The sequence below is a fragment of the Branchiostoma belcheri genome, unplaced genomic scaffold, assembly GCF_001625305.1.
Source record: "Branchiostoma belcheri isolate BF01 breed outbred unplaced genomic scaffold, Haploidv18h27 scaffold15, whole genome shotgun sequence".
In the NCBI taxonomy this organism is placed as follows: domain Eukaryota; kingdom Metazoa; phylum Chordata; class Leptocardii; order Amphioxiformes; family Branchiostomatidae; genus Branchiostoma; species Branchiostoma belcheri.
In genome coordinates, this window is record NW_017802935.1 from 2,995,148 (window position 1) to 3,010,075 (window position 14,928).

At 38.7% G+C, this 14,928-nt stretch overlaps 1 protein-coding gene across 5 annotated transcripts in view; it reads left to right on the forward strand.

Annotated features, from left to right (window-relative positions):
• LOC109465305 (dnaJ homolog subfamily C member 7-like) overlaps window positions 1-13,375 on the forward strand; it is a 46,626-nt gene extending 33,251 nt beyond the window's left edge. For 3 of the 5 annotated variants that reach the window (XM_019762505.1, XM_019762503.1, XM_019762501.1), the window contains 10 exons: window positions 494-607; window positions 1,368-1,442; window positions 1,966-2,084; window positions 4,745-4,898; window positions 5,297-5,461; window positions 6,785-6,876; window positions 7,029-7,102; window positions 7,363-7,509; window positions 7,945-8,184; window positions 11,467-13,375. In XM_019762505.1, coding sequence (XP_019618064.1) covers window positions 494-607; window positions 1,368-1,442; window positions 1,966-2,084; window positions 4,745-4,898; window positions 5,297-5,461; window positions 6,785-6,876; window positions 7,029-7,102; window positions 7,363-7,509; window positions 7,945-8,184; window positions 11,467-11,531 — 1,245 coding nt within the window. In that variant the 3' untranslated portion in view covers window positions 11,532-13,375. The remainder of the gene's footprint in view (window positions 1-493; window positions 608-1,367; window positions 1,443-1,965; window positions 2,085-4,744; window positions 4,899-5,296; window positions 5,462-6,784; window positions 6,877-7,028; window positions 7,103-7,362; window positions 7,510-7,944; window positions 8,185-11,466) is intronic. The other 2 variants (XM_019762504.1, XM_019762502.1) reach the window with 1 other exon arrangement.
• Window positions 13,376-14,928: the final 1,553 nt, after the last annotated feature.

The following is a 14,928-nucleotide window of genomic DNA, read 5'->3' on the forward strand; positions in this document are numbered from 1 at the left end:
TTAATTTGCATAATTAATGAGAAAATGTTATAATTCCATAATGGTTACTGCCTGGAATTTCATATACTTGGGGTATTTAAAAGTTAAGTGAAGCTGAACATCATTAAACATAACTTATTCAAATAAGGACCTCATTTGCATAATTTATGAGGAAATGATAGAATGGCTTTCTTTGTTAAGATAAGGCTGTCTTTAGGTGGACAATATGATCAACTGATGTAATTCATGCAAATGAGGATGCTATTTGCATAATAAGGAAGAATCATCTTTGTCAGTCATAAAGATTAACATCATTTGGCGAAGGTATGAGATCGTGGGACTCTAGTTTTGTGTATGTGCTGCATGCATGTATTTAGGACACCCTTTAAATGATTACAAGGGATACACTCTTCTTTTGCTAGTCAATACATGATATCATCACTTGCCTTATTTGATTTTCTTTTGATATAGGCGTGATTCAATAATTTCAATGATATTGTGTCATATTTTGCAGGGTTACATGAGGGAGGCGAAGTGTCTGTTGATGTTAGGAGACCCCAGCCAGGCTATCAGTACGTACCAGAAGGTACTACAACTGGACCCTAACAACCAGTCTGTGGCTGACGAGGTATGGAACAACCTGTACATACAACCATACATTCAAGACACTGAGAGAAACATTAAAGGATTGTATGCATTTGTCTGGTATAATCATGCTGTCAGGGCTGGAAATACCACCAGGTCCTGCATATGCAGGTAAAATTGGAGCTGTGCAGGTATTTCTGATGTCTACCTGTACCTAACCTGCACTGGTTACCACCTACCATGTATGAAGTACCCCTAAAAAAAGAAATAATGGCAATAGTTTTTTTCTGAACAGTTTTCAGAATTGTTCGTATTTCCTAAATTCTGAGTGCTGCTGACTTCAATTTGGAAACATTTTCGAGCCCTGAATGTGTAATGTCCTGGCCATCTTATAGATCTTGTTATACATTCATCTAAAGGAATAATGTATTAAAAGCGATTTCTGTGTGAAGAATTTTGATATATGTATGTATGTATGTACTTACAAAGCAGTATGTTAATGGTTGTCAGAAGTTGACCTTTGATATAAATGGCAAAGTGTCATTTGAAATAAGCATCAAAGTTTTGCAATTAATTAATTTCACATGTCTTAAACATCTAAAGCTCTGTTGTTAGAATACAAAATATAAACAATTGGATACAATGTTTGACAAGCATGTAATTTTGTTTGGAAGAAGACAAGAACCTTTGACAAGTCCCTTACACCTTGAAGCTTCAGTGTGCAGAGGCACAATAGGTTAAGGGTTGGATACACTTTGCCTTAAGGGGACATTTAAGTAACACAATGTGTGCTGTTCTTCCAGTTAAAGGTGGCTCAGTCAGTCCACCATTTTGAGACCCAGGCTGAGGGTGATATGAAAAAGGGGGATTTCAGAAGGGTGAGTAAAAAAGAACAATTCTCCATATTACTTCATCATGTGATTTACCCTTCTTTGTGTATGTTGTTACTAACATTTGAACAGTATAAGCATCACTTTCAAGTAGTTTTACATCTGCTTTTTGTGTTTTATGACATTTTCAAGTGACCATTACATCATTTTGGAGACATATTTATGAATATTTCATTGTTTTTTTTGTCCCAAATGTGTCAGTACTTGATTGTATAAAATGTACCTGAAAGTACTTTATTACATCTGGAACCATAACTAGCATCTTAGAAATATCCTTCATATACAACTTGTAAATCTTTCTCTAATTTACGGTCTAGTCTAATGTTATTTTGAGTTTGCCATGCTAAGTTTGAACCCTTTCACTGCTGCCTAACCCTGTAATCAATGGACAATTAGTATCCAAACAGCTACTTCAGTGTGCTAAAGGTTACAGATTTCTATGACTTAAATGTTGTATTGTTGATAGGTAGAACCATAAAGGATGACTCTTTGTGTTTGTTCTTTCTTGAAGGCTGTATTCTGTCTGGACCGGGCACTTGACCACGCACCACAGTGTACCAAGTTCAAAATCAAGAAGGCGGAAGCACTAGCTTTGTTAGGCAGGCACACAGAGGCACATGATGTAGTCAGGTGAGTCAGTAATTCAGTTAAATCATGTCTTCATGGATTTTCAATGTGACTACCGAGGGTTTCCATTTAAAACAATGGTGTTAACACAATGGAAGAGTTGATGTTCACTTTGTGATGAGTTTGCTAAATGAGAGAAAAAGTATTCATTTGAAAATGTTTACAATAGAGACTGTTGCAGATTTCCATTTCGTGCTTTTTACTGACAAAAACTTAGGGAAACAATTTTTGCAATTTTTGTTAATATGAGATGTTTGAATGAAGAAGACTACAAGTATTTGCTGAATGATTTGAATGAAACAAGACTGTTCTGTCCACTGTATTAGTGGGGGTGGCTAAATCTTGCCATGTTGTACAGTTAGGCAGAATTGTAGGTATAAGTGGTTAAGCCTCTTCTCCCAAAAGGGTGTTGAAAGTGGGTTCCAACTGATGAGCCGCTGCAATGAGCTTACCTTAAGTCTCTTCAAAAGGACACTACTTCTGTCTGAGGACAACCTCAAAGCTCGTGGATCCATGTTTCATTCCCACTTGGAAGTCAAGACGATTTTGAACAACTCAAGATGATTAAAAGACTTTTTTTTAAATGCCAAAGTGTAGACTGTACTGTATGTTTATGCATTGAATCTCTTGGAAATGACTTAAAATTTGTAGATTTCTGGGTAGATCTTTGTGTATGGAACAAGTTTAGGCATTTAAAAATTTGGAAGAAAATTTGAATCCAGACTGACGAATTTTGAAAAGAATTCACTAGACACGTACTCAGAGGTTTATCTACATTAGTACTGAAAGCAGTTCTCACTAGCCAAAAGAAAACTTAGTAGTTACTACCAAAGCCCAGGCCTGTTATTCTTTCTTTTTAGTGACAGTTATGTGACAACACGTGGACATTTTATTAGACAGTTAACAGCATTAATCTTCAGCCTCACGTATATTTCTACTGCTGAATACAATTAATTTCAGCAGTGCCCCGTGGTGTTGTGTTGTGTAGTTAGGCGGATGGTCGTTTGGCCATGTTATTAACGTGGCCTGTCACACATGGTGATCCCCCACATCTATCTCTCATCTCCCTCAAGGCACTTTCCCTGCATTATGAACCCTTCCGCAGGCTACACAGGGACATGGTATTTTAAAGCCTTTGTGGTGTTCAGAGTTTGATTGTGAAGAGTTTTGCCGAAGGTTTCATGCGCCGTGGTGTCCGTATGGTTTGCATATTTTTCACATCATTCTCCACTTGTGTCCTTGGGCTGCTTTTGTTTGATTTCCTTGGAAATGGCAGCCAGAAGTGTAGAAGTCTATCATCTTGCAGTATAGTGTGTTTTGTAGACATTTACGTACATTTGTATTCACTGACTTTTTGGGATTCAGTTTTTAACATGTTGAGTGTTACCCCCACTTTCTTGATACAACAAGAAACACAGGGACTGAATTTTCAGTAGGCTTGGTCACATTTTTTTGCGAGCAATGAAATAAGATTTATTTCTTTGGAACCCTCATTCAGCTTGTCTGGATTAGTTTTGAGAAAAAGAAAATAGCTACATGAGCGATGTAGTGCAAAAGGAAGAGACAATTTTTACATTTGCGTACTGTCAAATAAGATGCACAGATTTGGCAAAAGCACTACAAAAACTCTTCATTTTCCCAATTTTTCAATTCTATTTCTCATATCACTGCTTGAAATTGAAGAAATTAGATCCAACTTCCCTTCCCCAGAAAAAAAAAATCATCCCAGCCAGTGTTATTATCCCAGCGCTGAAGCACTGTTGGCTATGACAGGTGGTATTGATTTTTTAGCAAGTGTTACAAGCCCCGCCTGATCCCTCTATCTCTATCAATTGTAGGCAGACAGGTTGGGCTGCTTGATAAGTGTACATGTCAGCCATGTCAGGGTTCACACTCTGATCCTTACAACAAACTTTGCATGACTAAAACATTACACAAGCATCATATCCATTGATCCAGATATTTTACATGTACATCGTAGTGCTCTAACACCTTACTTGAAGGATAGCTGACATTATATCAGTGCCTGTTCTTATCCTAATCTTTGTTATATGTCAGTACACATGTGTACACTGCGTGTGTGTTTATTGATTTCTGTAAAAAGATAGTGTGAAGTCCATTCTTCTTTGCCATGTTGTTTTTGTGTTCCCCATTGTTCATGCACATGTAGCTGTGGTCTAGTATCAGAATACATGTAACTTTTCATAATTCTTATGAGGAAAGGTGTCTGATTCAAGTCTATCAAATTTGCAGAAGCTACAGTAGTCGACAGGTTATCATTATGATAGTGGCATAGAATAGAGATATAATAAAGGCCTTGAATGTCCATGTGCATAGTGAAGAATCTGATTTGTTTATCTATAATTTGTTTATTATTTGCCACACATTGTAGAAGGATTGACATAACAGCAGACAAGTGTGGACTGTGTGGTGGGATCTTAAACATACTTGAGGTGTGGCTTTTCTCAAACATGGGACCTCTATTTTACTTCCTGTCTCAGAGGACGTCCCTTTCCAAACTTAGATACTCATTTTCACCTGATAGTCAACGACACAACACTGGGGCCTGTCAGGGATTCGAACCCACAACCCAAACCACTAGAACACTTTGTCATCAGTCTGTATTTTGTATGCTAAACCCAGTATTGTTCTGTTTTCTACAGTAACATCCTCCACGTAGACAACATGAACGTGGATGCCATGTATGTGCGGGGACTGTGTCTCTACTATCAGGACAACTTGGACAAGGCCTTTGCACACTTCCAACAAGTCCTCAGGTTAAGCCCTGACCACGAAAAAGCCAAAGTTGCATTTAGGGTAAGTGTAAGACGAGAAAACGCTCTCATCAATCTCATCAATCATCAAGCTCTTGAATCAACTTCAGTATCAGTATCTGTATAGCTGGTATAACCGCCCTTCGGCACAACACACCAGCTTTGCAGGCATGTGGCGCAGTGGCAGCTAGCTTATATTACACCAAACGACTTGTTACACCCAATCTTTGCACATTTGATTCCAGGAGTTGTTTAAATCTTTCTAGTGATGATGCCCCAGATGTACTTGGTGGCAACAAGTTCCACTTTACAATAGTTATGTGGAAAATACAAGTTTTTGAACCTCAATTCTTGGTTGATAACTCTGATATTTGGAGGCATGACTTAAAACCTCACAGATTGAAAAATTGACTAACGTAATATTTTTTTCCTGTCCCACAGAAAGCTAAAAGCTTGCGAGCTAAAAAGGAGGAGGGGAACAGTGCCTTCAAGGCAGGACGGTACCAGGAAGCGTATGATCTGTACTCAGAAGCCTTAAGAATAGACCCCCACAATGTCTTCATCAACTCCAAACTCTATAACAACAGGGCTACTGTAGGGGCTAAGGTAAGAGTCAAAACCATGAAGAAAGAGTACTTATTTACATGTAGAATGTCTACTACATGTATAAATAGTGCTATTTTCATTAGGCCACACCAATTTAATTTCTTGGTTAACGGATTCACCCGCTTCATTTTTTTCTGATTTGGAAATAAAAATAAAAATTCAGAATCAACTGCAAAATAATGATATTTTGCCCTGAACAGTTGAAAACAGTCCTTTTCATCCTACAGTTATACCATTATTTCAATGCAATGGTATCATTAAAAGTTCAAAATTCATTGTTTAGATTTTGAACCAGCCTGGTGTGTTGACTTCATGGCTCCTATTGTACCATTTTGGGCCATAATAGGATGCCTAGGCCTGTTTTTATTTTTATTTTTTTTCGCCCGCCCGCTCCATTATTTTTCCTAGAAAAATCCGTTAACCAAGAAATTAAATTGGTGTGGCCTTAGCAATATTTTCTAATGCTGATTTCTTTCTTCCATGTAGTGTTCTAGTGAGCCTGATTTTTTTTTCTGTCATCTCAATTTCGTTTGACATTACATCTTGTCAAACATTGATTTTTGTCTGTCAAAAATGAAGGATTGGGCCAAATTTTTGGCCGTCATTAGTGGTAAAATTCCTTGAAAGAATGAAAAGACAGACACTAGCTAGAACACTGCTCTCATGACAGTTTGCAGAAAAAAAATCTATATCAAAAGGGATTTTTTAACAGCTTGTTTTGATGTTTGTCTCTGCTGTGTTCTGTGTTGATGGCGTTGGTTGCCATAGCTACACGAGATAGACACGAAACTTAGCCTGCAGCCCATGGACGGAGCAGAGGATATATTCAAGGTTCCCGCCGCTGTTGGTGTTTTTATTCCACGTTGGTTGTTTCCCTTTCCACACATCCACACACTTCCACTGTTTCATGTTTCTTCAAGTGTACTTTTCTGTTGTTCAAACATGTTGTATGTGCCAGTACCACTGAATTTTGGTCTAATTGGAGAGCTGATATTATATAAGATGCCTGTTTTAACACTTACTTACTACACTTGTTGCTGTTCAAGGTCTATCCACCATTTGGTCCTTCATTTGTTACTGTTAATTTGATCATCCCATAGCTTTTATGACTAATAATATGAGGCTATGGCTTGGCGTGTTCCTTCAAATTCATCAATCAATATTTTACTTTTAGGGCTGTCAATTTATGCTTCATACTGAGCTTGTAAAGAATAAATGGAAAAATCCAGTAGTATTGCTGGCAAGGAGTTACATTTTATCAGTAGTTTTTAACCATTTTTTATATGTTAGAATATGTTACTGACAAAGATTTTCTTGCTCCAGGTAAACAAGTTAGATCAGGCTATCCAAGACTGCACAGAAGCCATCAAGCTAGACGATAACTACCTGAAAGCATATCTACGGAGAGCAAAATGGTAAGATTTCACACGATTATTCTATGTTCAGCTAAGAAAGAGTAAGGCAAGAAATGATTTTTGTCTATTGGACTGAATAGTCATCTGCCATCTCTGATTGCATTGTTGTATTTTATCTTGTTTTTAATAAGTTGAAACTAATCTCTTTCCAGCTACATGGATACAGAACAGTATGAGGAAGCAGTCAGAGACTATGAAAAAGTCTTCAACATGGAGAGAACAAGGGGTATGGCGTGGTCTTAATGTTTAAAACCAGAATATCTTGGACTTTCTCCAATTGTCGATAAGACTCAATAATCCATTGGTTAATTTCTTGTACCGGTATTTAGGTACCAAAAAAAAGCCTTTTCTTGAGATCAGAATATTTATCAAGTTAGCTAACACTGCTAAATACAGTGTACATGTATATGTAGATGTACATGTGTATGTTCAATTCACAATGATTTATGAAAATAACATCTACATTGAATTTGTCTCCTTTTTCAGAGCACAAACAGTTACTAAGCAATGCAAAGTTAGAGTTGAAGAAGAGCAAGAGGAAAGACTATTACAAGATCCTCGGTGTCAGGAAAGACGCCTCGGATGATGAAATCAAGAAGGCCTACAAGAAGAAGGCCTTGGAAACACATCCAGGTATGGGACACTTTATTAGATTTAACAGTACTTATTCATAATGTACTTAGCAGACAAGAACGCTTTAATTTGTTTTGTCATGAAACGTATACTAACAGTAAGGTCTGTACTCAAAATGAGCTGGCAGGAACTCAATTATGAGCATTTGGATATTCACATTCAATTTTGCTGTTGTCTTTTCTTGAATATATTGTTGCATTATTTGAATATATGTACCCAGGTTCACTCTGAAAAGCAGTGCCCAGTCAAATAGAGTGCCACCCTGTAAAAAGAACACGACATCCAAGAAATAGAATCCCTTTTCAAGACTCTGCAACACATTGAGATTGTTGTTGTACTATGTGTAAGAATCCTCAAGTTGTGCTTGTCACTATACTCCACATATATGTAAGGCACATTATGTTGCTATAACTTGAAACCATCACATCTCCCCAGATCGCCACTCAAGTGCCACCCCAGAAGAGAAAGCGGAGCAGGAGAAGAAGTTCAAGGAGATCGGCGAGGCGTACGCCACCCTCTCGGACTCCAAAAAGCGCGTACGGTACGACAACGGACAGGACATTGACGACATGGACAGTCCGTTCAGCCACGACTTTGACCCCAACACCATCTTCCAAGCTTTCTTTGGAGGTGGTCACGGAGGTGGTGGTCAACACTTCAGTTTTGGAGGTCCTGGTAAGTATTTGTAGAAATCTCTTTCTCTCTCTCTCTCTCTTCCTCCAATACCTTTAGAAAAGCATGCACTACTTTGCTGTGTAGTATTTCTTAAATGCAAGTTATCTGCTAGATGATACTGATACTGGCACTACAGATATATCGGTAAGCAACATCTGTGTCACCTGCGTTGAAACTACAAGCAGTAGTGATGGTGTTGCTGCTGTGCAGTACTTCTTATTTTGACTAGGTGGAGTACTTCTAGTGATGCTCTCAGTCAGCTTTAACCTGAGTTTGCTTAATAATTTGAATCAATCTTGATGTTCTTTTCAGGCGGTAGTTTTTTTCGAGGTTTTCGAGGGTCTAGTCCGAGTGGCAGTTTTCGAGGGTCTAGTCCACATGGAAGTTTTCGAGGGTCTAGTCCACATGGCAGTTTTCGAGGGTCTAGTCCACATGGCAGTTTTCGAAGGGCTCAGAATAGATACTCCCAGCCAGGCTATGCCCAGGGGTTTTCGAACGCTCAGCCAACACATGGATCCTTCCAAAGTAACAGTAAAGGGACGTACAATCCCAGGTATGGAGGTAATAACCAGTCCCGTGCCTGGGAGAACCTCTACAAGACTAGCCAGCCCCGTCCCCGGCCAAACCCCATGTACACCTTCCAAACCGAGAGTGAAGCTGGCCCAGGTATGAAAATATTTACCTCCGCGCAAAACCTGTCTGAAGGCCAAGACAAGAAACGTCAAACTGAAGAGAAGGCTGATTCTGATACCTCCAGTTCCAACAGCTCTAGCATTCCGGATAGTAGTTCTAATACATTCACAGAAGCTAAATTTTCAAGCCCATTAGAAAGTCTTGTCAGAGATGAGGACGAAAAGAAAAGCGAGCCAGAGTCTAGCACTTCCAGGTCACGGTCATCTACTTCCAGGTCACGAGGGTCACAGTCAAACGTCAGGGCAGACTTAGCAGCCACAGCTGCTAAATTAGAAGAGCTGAACCAGAAAACCCCAAAAGAGCCTCAGGGTGCTCGAAGACGGGCTAGTAGCTCTAAGAGTCCCATCCGCATCCCTGGTAGAAGGAGCTCCTTTAAAGATACAAAGGCTCGATTTGAGCAGACTGAACCAAGTTCCCCTGAGGCAAGGGGGAGGGAAGGGTCCCGGGAGTTTGTGTTTAGAAACCAGGGGGTTCCAGTGTACCGTTCGAAGAGCACAAGTGCGGGTGGCAAAGAGAACAGAAATGGGAGTAAGAGGATGAGCAGCCCTAGTCCTCACCGTAGGACAAACCTCAGACAAGGGCTCTGGAGAACTAGGAGGTTAGATGACGAAGAGAATAGAGACATTGCAAAGATCTCTGAAGATGGTCATGAGAAAGACGATATCTCTTCTGATTTTATCTTTTTTGATGATGATCATTATGGGGAAAAGAAAGCAGAAGTTCCCGAGGCTGTTCCAAAAGACACAGTCACAGGTGCAGCACCTTCAGATTTCATTCAATTTGAGGAGGACCATTTTGGCAGCTCTGAAGTCTTTGGGAGGGAAGAAACACAAGAAGTAACAGTTGATTTTGGCAGGGAAAGCAGGAAGTCCAGGAGCAAAGAAAAGAGCTTCAGTTTCAGTAGTGAGCCACTGCCTAAGGCACCTGTTCGGAGAAAACACAGCAACAAGGCCACTGGTTCTAACCAGTCCAACACCGTCCCTGTCGCACCTCCAAGGAAAAAGAGAACTAGCTTCCGATCCTCCACTACTGAAGAAAATGGCCCGGGGGAGCCGTTAGCTCACTCTAGCCCCAGGCTGCCCCGTACAGGCTCAATCCCAGAGTTCAGAAACCCCCCTCCCTGTGAGGATGGCACCCCCCCTCCGTCAGAGTATGAGAACCCCCTGTACTACAGGGAGCTGTCCATGTCAGACACCTGGGAGACTGACTCAGTAATCGCCCTGCGTACTCGCAGCCCGCTAGACTCCATAAGGAAGAGGTTGTCCCGTGTTGGCCGAGCGTTCAGGTCCTGCATGGGGAGGGACAGTAGGCAGCGCACTTTTTCAGATTCATCCACAGCGGGAATGGTTCCTAACCTAGAGGACACTGTGGACTGATAATGATATACTGTTATTCTATTAAGGACACATTACTGCTACTGAGTTGGAAAATTTTACAGTACATTATGAATATATTGGATACATGATAAAGTCATTTAAAAGAGCATACCTCCTCTTATATGATCAATTACAGTTAAATATTTGAGGTGAATAATTTTACAATATATTTACAGGAGATTAGAAATCGTATTTTGACAATGCGTTTTGACCCAGTTTTATTTATTTCATATTTTATGTATAATTATTTTGTGGGATCAAATCTGTTTGTTTTTGTGGTGGTAGAGCAAGTGCTGTGTGTGTGCAATAGAAATATAATGTATTTTTATGGAGTTTTCAATTCTATTAGTAATTGAGAAGTCGAGTCTCTCGCTGCTGGAAAATGGTGCTCTTTGTTTTTGTGCCAGTAGAGCAATTTATGCTGCAAGAACTTCATATGGTACATGTAACTTGTGCAATGAACAGAATTTCATACAATATTATTTAGAATAAAGTTATAAGTTGTTTTTTAAGGATGTTTTTCTGATTCAATCTGGTTGTTGTCCCTTTTCTTTTTCTGCACGGTTTCTTCCTGCTTTGACACTCACAGCCACATTTCCATGATAGTTGCACTGAGGTGGTCATGTCAAATATGGTGTAGTACATGTAGTCCAGAGAGATGAATTTATGAACAGTCTCAGTCTATTTTTTTTTTTGTAAACTGCTTCAGGTAGACTTCAACAAAGTCCATGCTCAGTCCCTTCAAAAATTTATTGATGTTCAAAACTTAAAATGGCAGTAGCATTAGCTTTATGCTCATTATGTTACATTACATTTCATCTCGTCTATCCCTTAGTCCCTTAATTATTTGACCATTTGGGCTCCGCAAACGTTCTGGCAAACAGTTTTCTCCGCCCTTCTAGGTTTTCTGTTCTTTGACACATATACAAACAGGACGCGTACAGAAATGCAATATTTTGCAGCAAAGAGAAAAAAAATGGACTTGAGCTCAGGATAATTTCTTCTCTCTCTTTGGTTGCAGAGCACCTGTGCATTGCACTGCATTCATGTTTAGTACCGGTAACGCAAGTCTAAATGTAGATACTGCTGGTGGGTTTTTCCTTCATCTATAAGATCTAAGCTAGGAAACCAGCCTGTGCAAAGGTAACCTACTGTCCTACGTAGTACCTCCCCTCAGTTCCACTGTCTGATAGGATGTTTCTTTCCTCCTCAGGTGGCGGCATGGGAGGCCCTGGCGGGAACCCCTTTGGGCCAGGCTTCACCTTCCAATTTGGCTGAAGACTGCAGCGCTACATACGCCCCCCACCCACACCTAAAGGCAGTCTTCCCTCTATGCCCCAGCAAGTAGCCTCAAATCAGGGCCCTTTAGGTTACTCTGCTGACCTCATGAATAGCAAACAAAAAAGTTTAACAGTTTGGCCTTTCACATAGTCACAAAACAGATGTACAGAAAATTTTTCAACTGAAACAGATCTCAAGAAGTAGCCTTCACATATCATTATACACTAAACACAATCATGCAAATTTGAAGCATATAGTACATGCAACAGTGAATTCTGTCGTAGCCCTGCCAAAAGTCTCACAACCTATACATTGTATGTGAATGACAGGCTTTGAGGGAATGGCTTGCAGAAAGTACAACTCAAATGTGTATAGCATTGATAATTTTAGCAGTAATTTTCTTCCTTTCCAAGCACCAAAGAATATATTTGACCCAACAAACACTGCAGCAAAGGAATCACAAAAACAAGAAAGCAACACTGTTAGATGTTGCAGAGTCTCGAAGTCCAAATGTTGACCACAGAAAAGTAGAAGGAATACTGCACTTTAACACATGTAGGAGTAGATTTGCACCTAGTGCTTGGGGGATAGTACATTAGATGTGTGTGGTGGAGGGGCATTCTGGTGTGTTGTAGAGTGCCGTGGTGTGGGTGAAACTGTAAAGCTTTGTGCTCAGGACTGTTTCATACTCAACCTACAACTTTCAATAGACAAGTTTGATAAAAGAAATTCATACAATCATGTACATTTGTCATCAGGTAGTTTGTATTTTTGCGAATCTTGATTTAGTTATGTTACATATTATTGTGATATATTTTGTATATGTCAAAGCCAAAATTGTGTAAGTCAGAAACATATGCTGAAAATGTTTTACCATAGTAACCTAGCAATTGAAACTATGAACAAGACAGTCTTATATGTAGATCTATTAGATACACGTCAAAAGGAGTGCCATCAAGACTTCTTTAAGATGTTTAGAGCAGTTCGGAGGTGCAAGGAGACTACCTGATTAAGGAAATCTAGAAATGATGTACAGTTGGTTTCTTAAGATGAATAAAAATTCTTCACCAAAGTTTTCTTTTTAATCTGAAAGAGAGAAATACCTCTTGTTGAGTGAGAATCAATAAACACAAGCTTATGATCATTCTGGCAAAGTTTCATCTGTGTAGGTTTAGTGGGACTTGAACTAATCAGGAAAATTCATCTGGCTATGTACGTTGTAAGGCTCAAGACTCTTGGTGTGATGCAGCGCTTCTCAGTATCTATTGCATGGTACATGCAGGTTTAATGTTGCAACGTTGCAAAATCTACTTTTAATATGGTTATGCTGTGGATGTGACTTGTATACCATTGGGACATTTCTATGCAGACTTGAATTACAAATTTTGTCGCATACAGATGTAATATTATACTGTACCGTTGACTCGAAAATGGCATAAATTATTATTATTATAGCTGATACACTTTTGTGACATACATGTACATGGTAATTCCTGTAGTAAGCCACAATCTTGGTTGAATATTAGAACTCACTCCTACTAAATTTGACATATTATTATTTAAATTTAACATATTATTGTTATTAAATTAGACACATGCAGTTAGGAAATTTATTTTTAAGACCTTGCTAGACTTTCCATGCTTGTTTTGCATAAATGTTCATTTAACAACTAATGTTAATCTCTATATACATGTAGCATATCATGTTCATTGTTGGTGCATCATGTGCATATTGTACATCATGCTCATATTATGTTTTAGAATAAAAAGTGTCCTTTTGTGCTACTGTACATTGTGCTGGCCAAGACAAAATGAATTAAAATTCTTTTTCCCTTAACACTTTAAAGTTACTCATGGCTGTTTATTTAATTGTTTAACCTTGTACTAAGTACTAAATGAAAAGAGGTTGTACATTATTTGTACATAAGGCCACGTTGATTTGATTATATGGATGACATCCGCGCGCGCATGAATTTTCGGCCGTTTCCAAAAAAAAAAAGTTTTCAACCATACTGTAAATCGTACAAAACAGTTGCAAAATGAGCAAAAATATACCGTAAGTTACAAAAAAATAAGTAAAAACTATACCAATGTCGTAGAATGCCAAAATCAAACGAAAAAAGACGAAATTGTAAGGAAATGAACTTGAAGATTAGATTATTCGCCAAACCATATTCTGTCCCATTTGTTCAACCCTCATGACCACGTAGATTTAATAATGAAAACAACTTTTTTTTTTGCAAAACTTTTTTTCTATTCGCACACGCACATCAGTTTTGGGGCTCCCGGAGGATGTCATCCATATAATCAAATCAACATGGCCTAAATCCTTGTCAAAGGGAATATGCAATTCATGTATCTGAACTAAATCAATACAATCTTAAACCCCTCCCCTAGATATCTTCTGAACCATCCCTAGCTAATTTGCATGGGCATTAATGAGTCTGATGGAGTCAGGCCTGAAACAGCATCAGAATCTTTCATTAGCATACCAACATGGACGTATGTACCTACGGCACTCACAGGGTGTCAATCATCTCATACAGGCTACTTGGTTAGTCTGTGCAGGCTCTTTGGGCTGAGCATGAATACCCAAGCCATGCAGAATGATTCTAAAGCATCTCATCGCTTATTCCAATCATCCAAAGGGTCCTTGGAAAAATTAGAGCATAGGTTTTCATTTGTTTGTGTGTTTTTGAGTGGACTTCTAGCCAAATCTGTTCAAAAGAGGATCGTAGAAGAATACAGTGCATGTCTGCGTAACAACTAGAACAATCTGGCCAACATGTAGTATTGCTTGAAATTTTAATATCATTTTGCAATTGAGCCAGGAAAATGGTTTAAAACTGCGGGTTAATGCAAAATGGCTTATTTTGGAAATGAGTCCCTGATTTTACATATTTTGTACATGTACAACAAAGAAGGATTTTTATCCCAAAGATTTGAACATAACATTATCCAAATCCTTCATAATACATTATACCAACACAGATGGACATTCAACTTCAATCTAGGTCTTGTCATAGGTAAAAGGATGATATGTTTGTGGTATTACTGAGTATATGTTTTAAACATGTCTTTGTAGAAAACTCTACATTGGTATCACAAAGAAGAATCAATTTTTAAAGCAATCAAAGCAAATGACTTGAAACAGGAAATGCCATGTCCTAGTATCAGCAACAGAGGGATCATTGTATGACATTGTGTAGTTGAATGACTGAGTTGCTATTTGTCAAAGGTCAACTATGTGTAAAATGCATCATAACATATATGATCCTTTATGTAGCTTTTTATGTTACAGAGGTTATTGGTTGATAAAGATAACATAATATTACCAGTACTAAAATTCTTGAAACCTTTTGTCCCAATGTTTATGGATCATTTTTATGGGAAT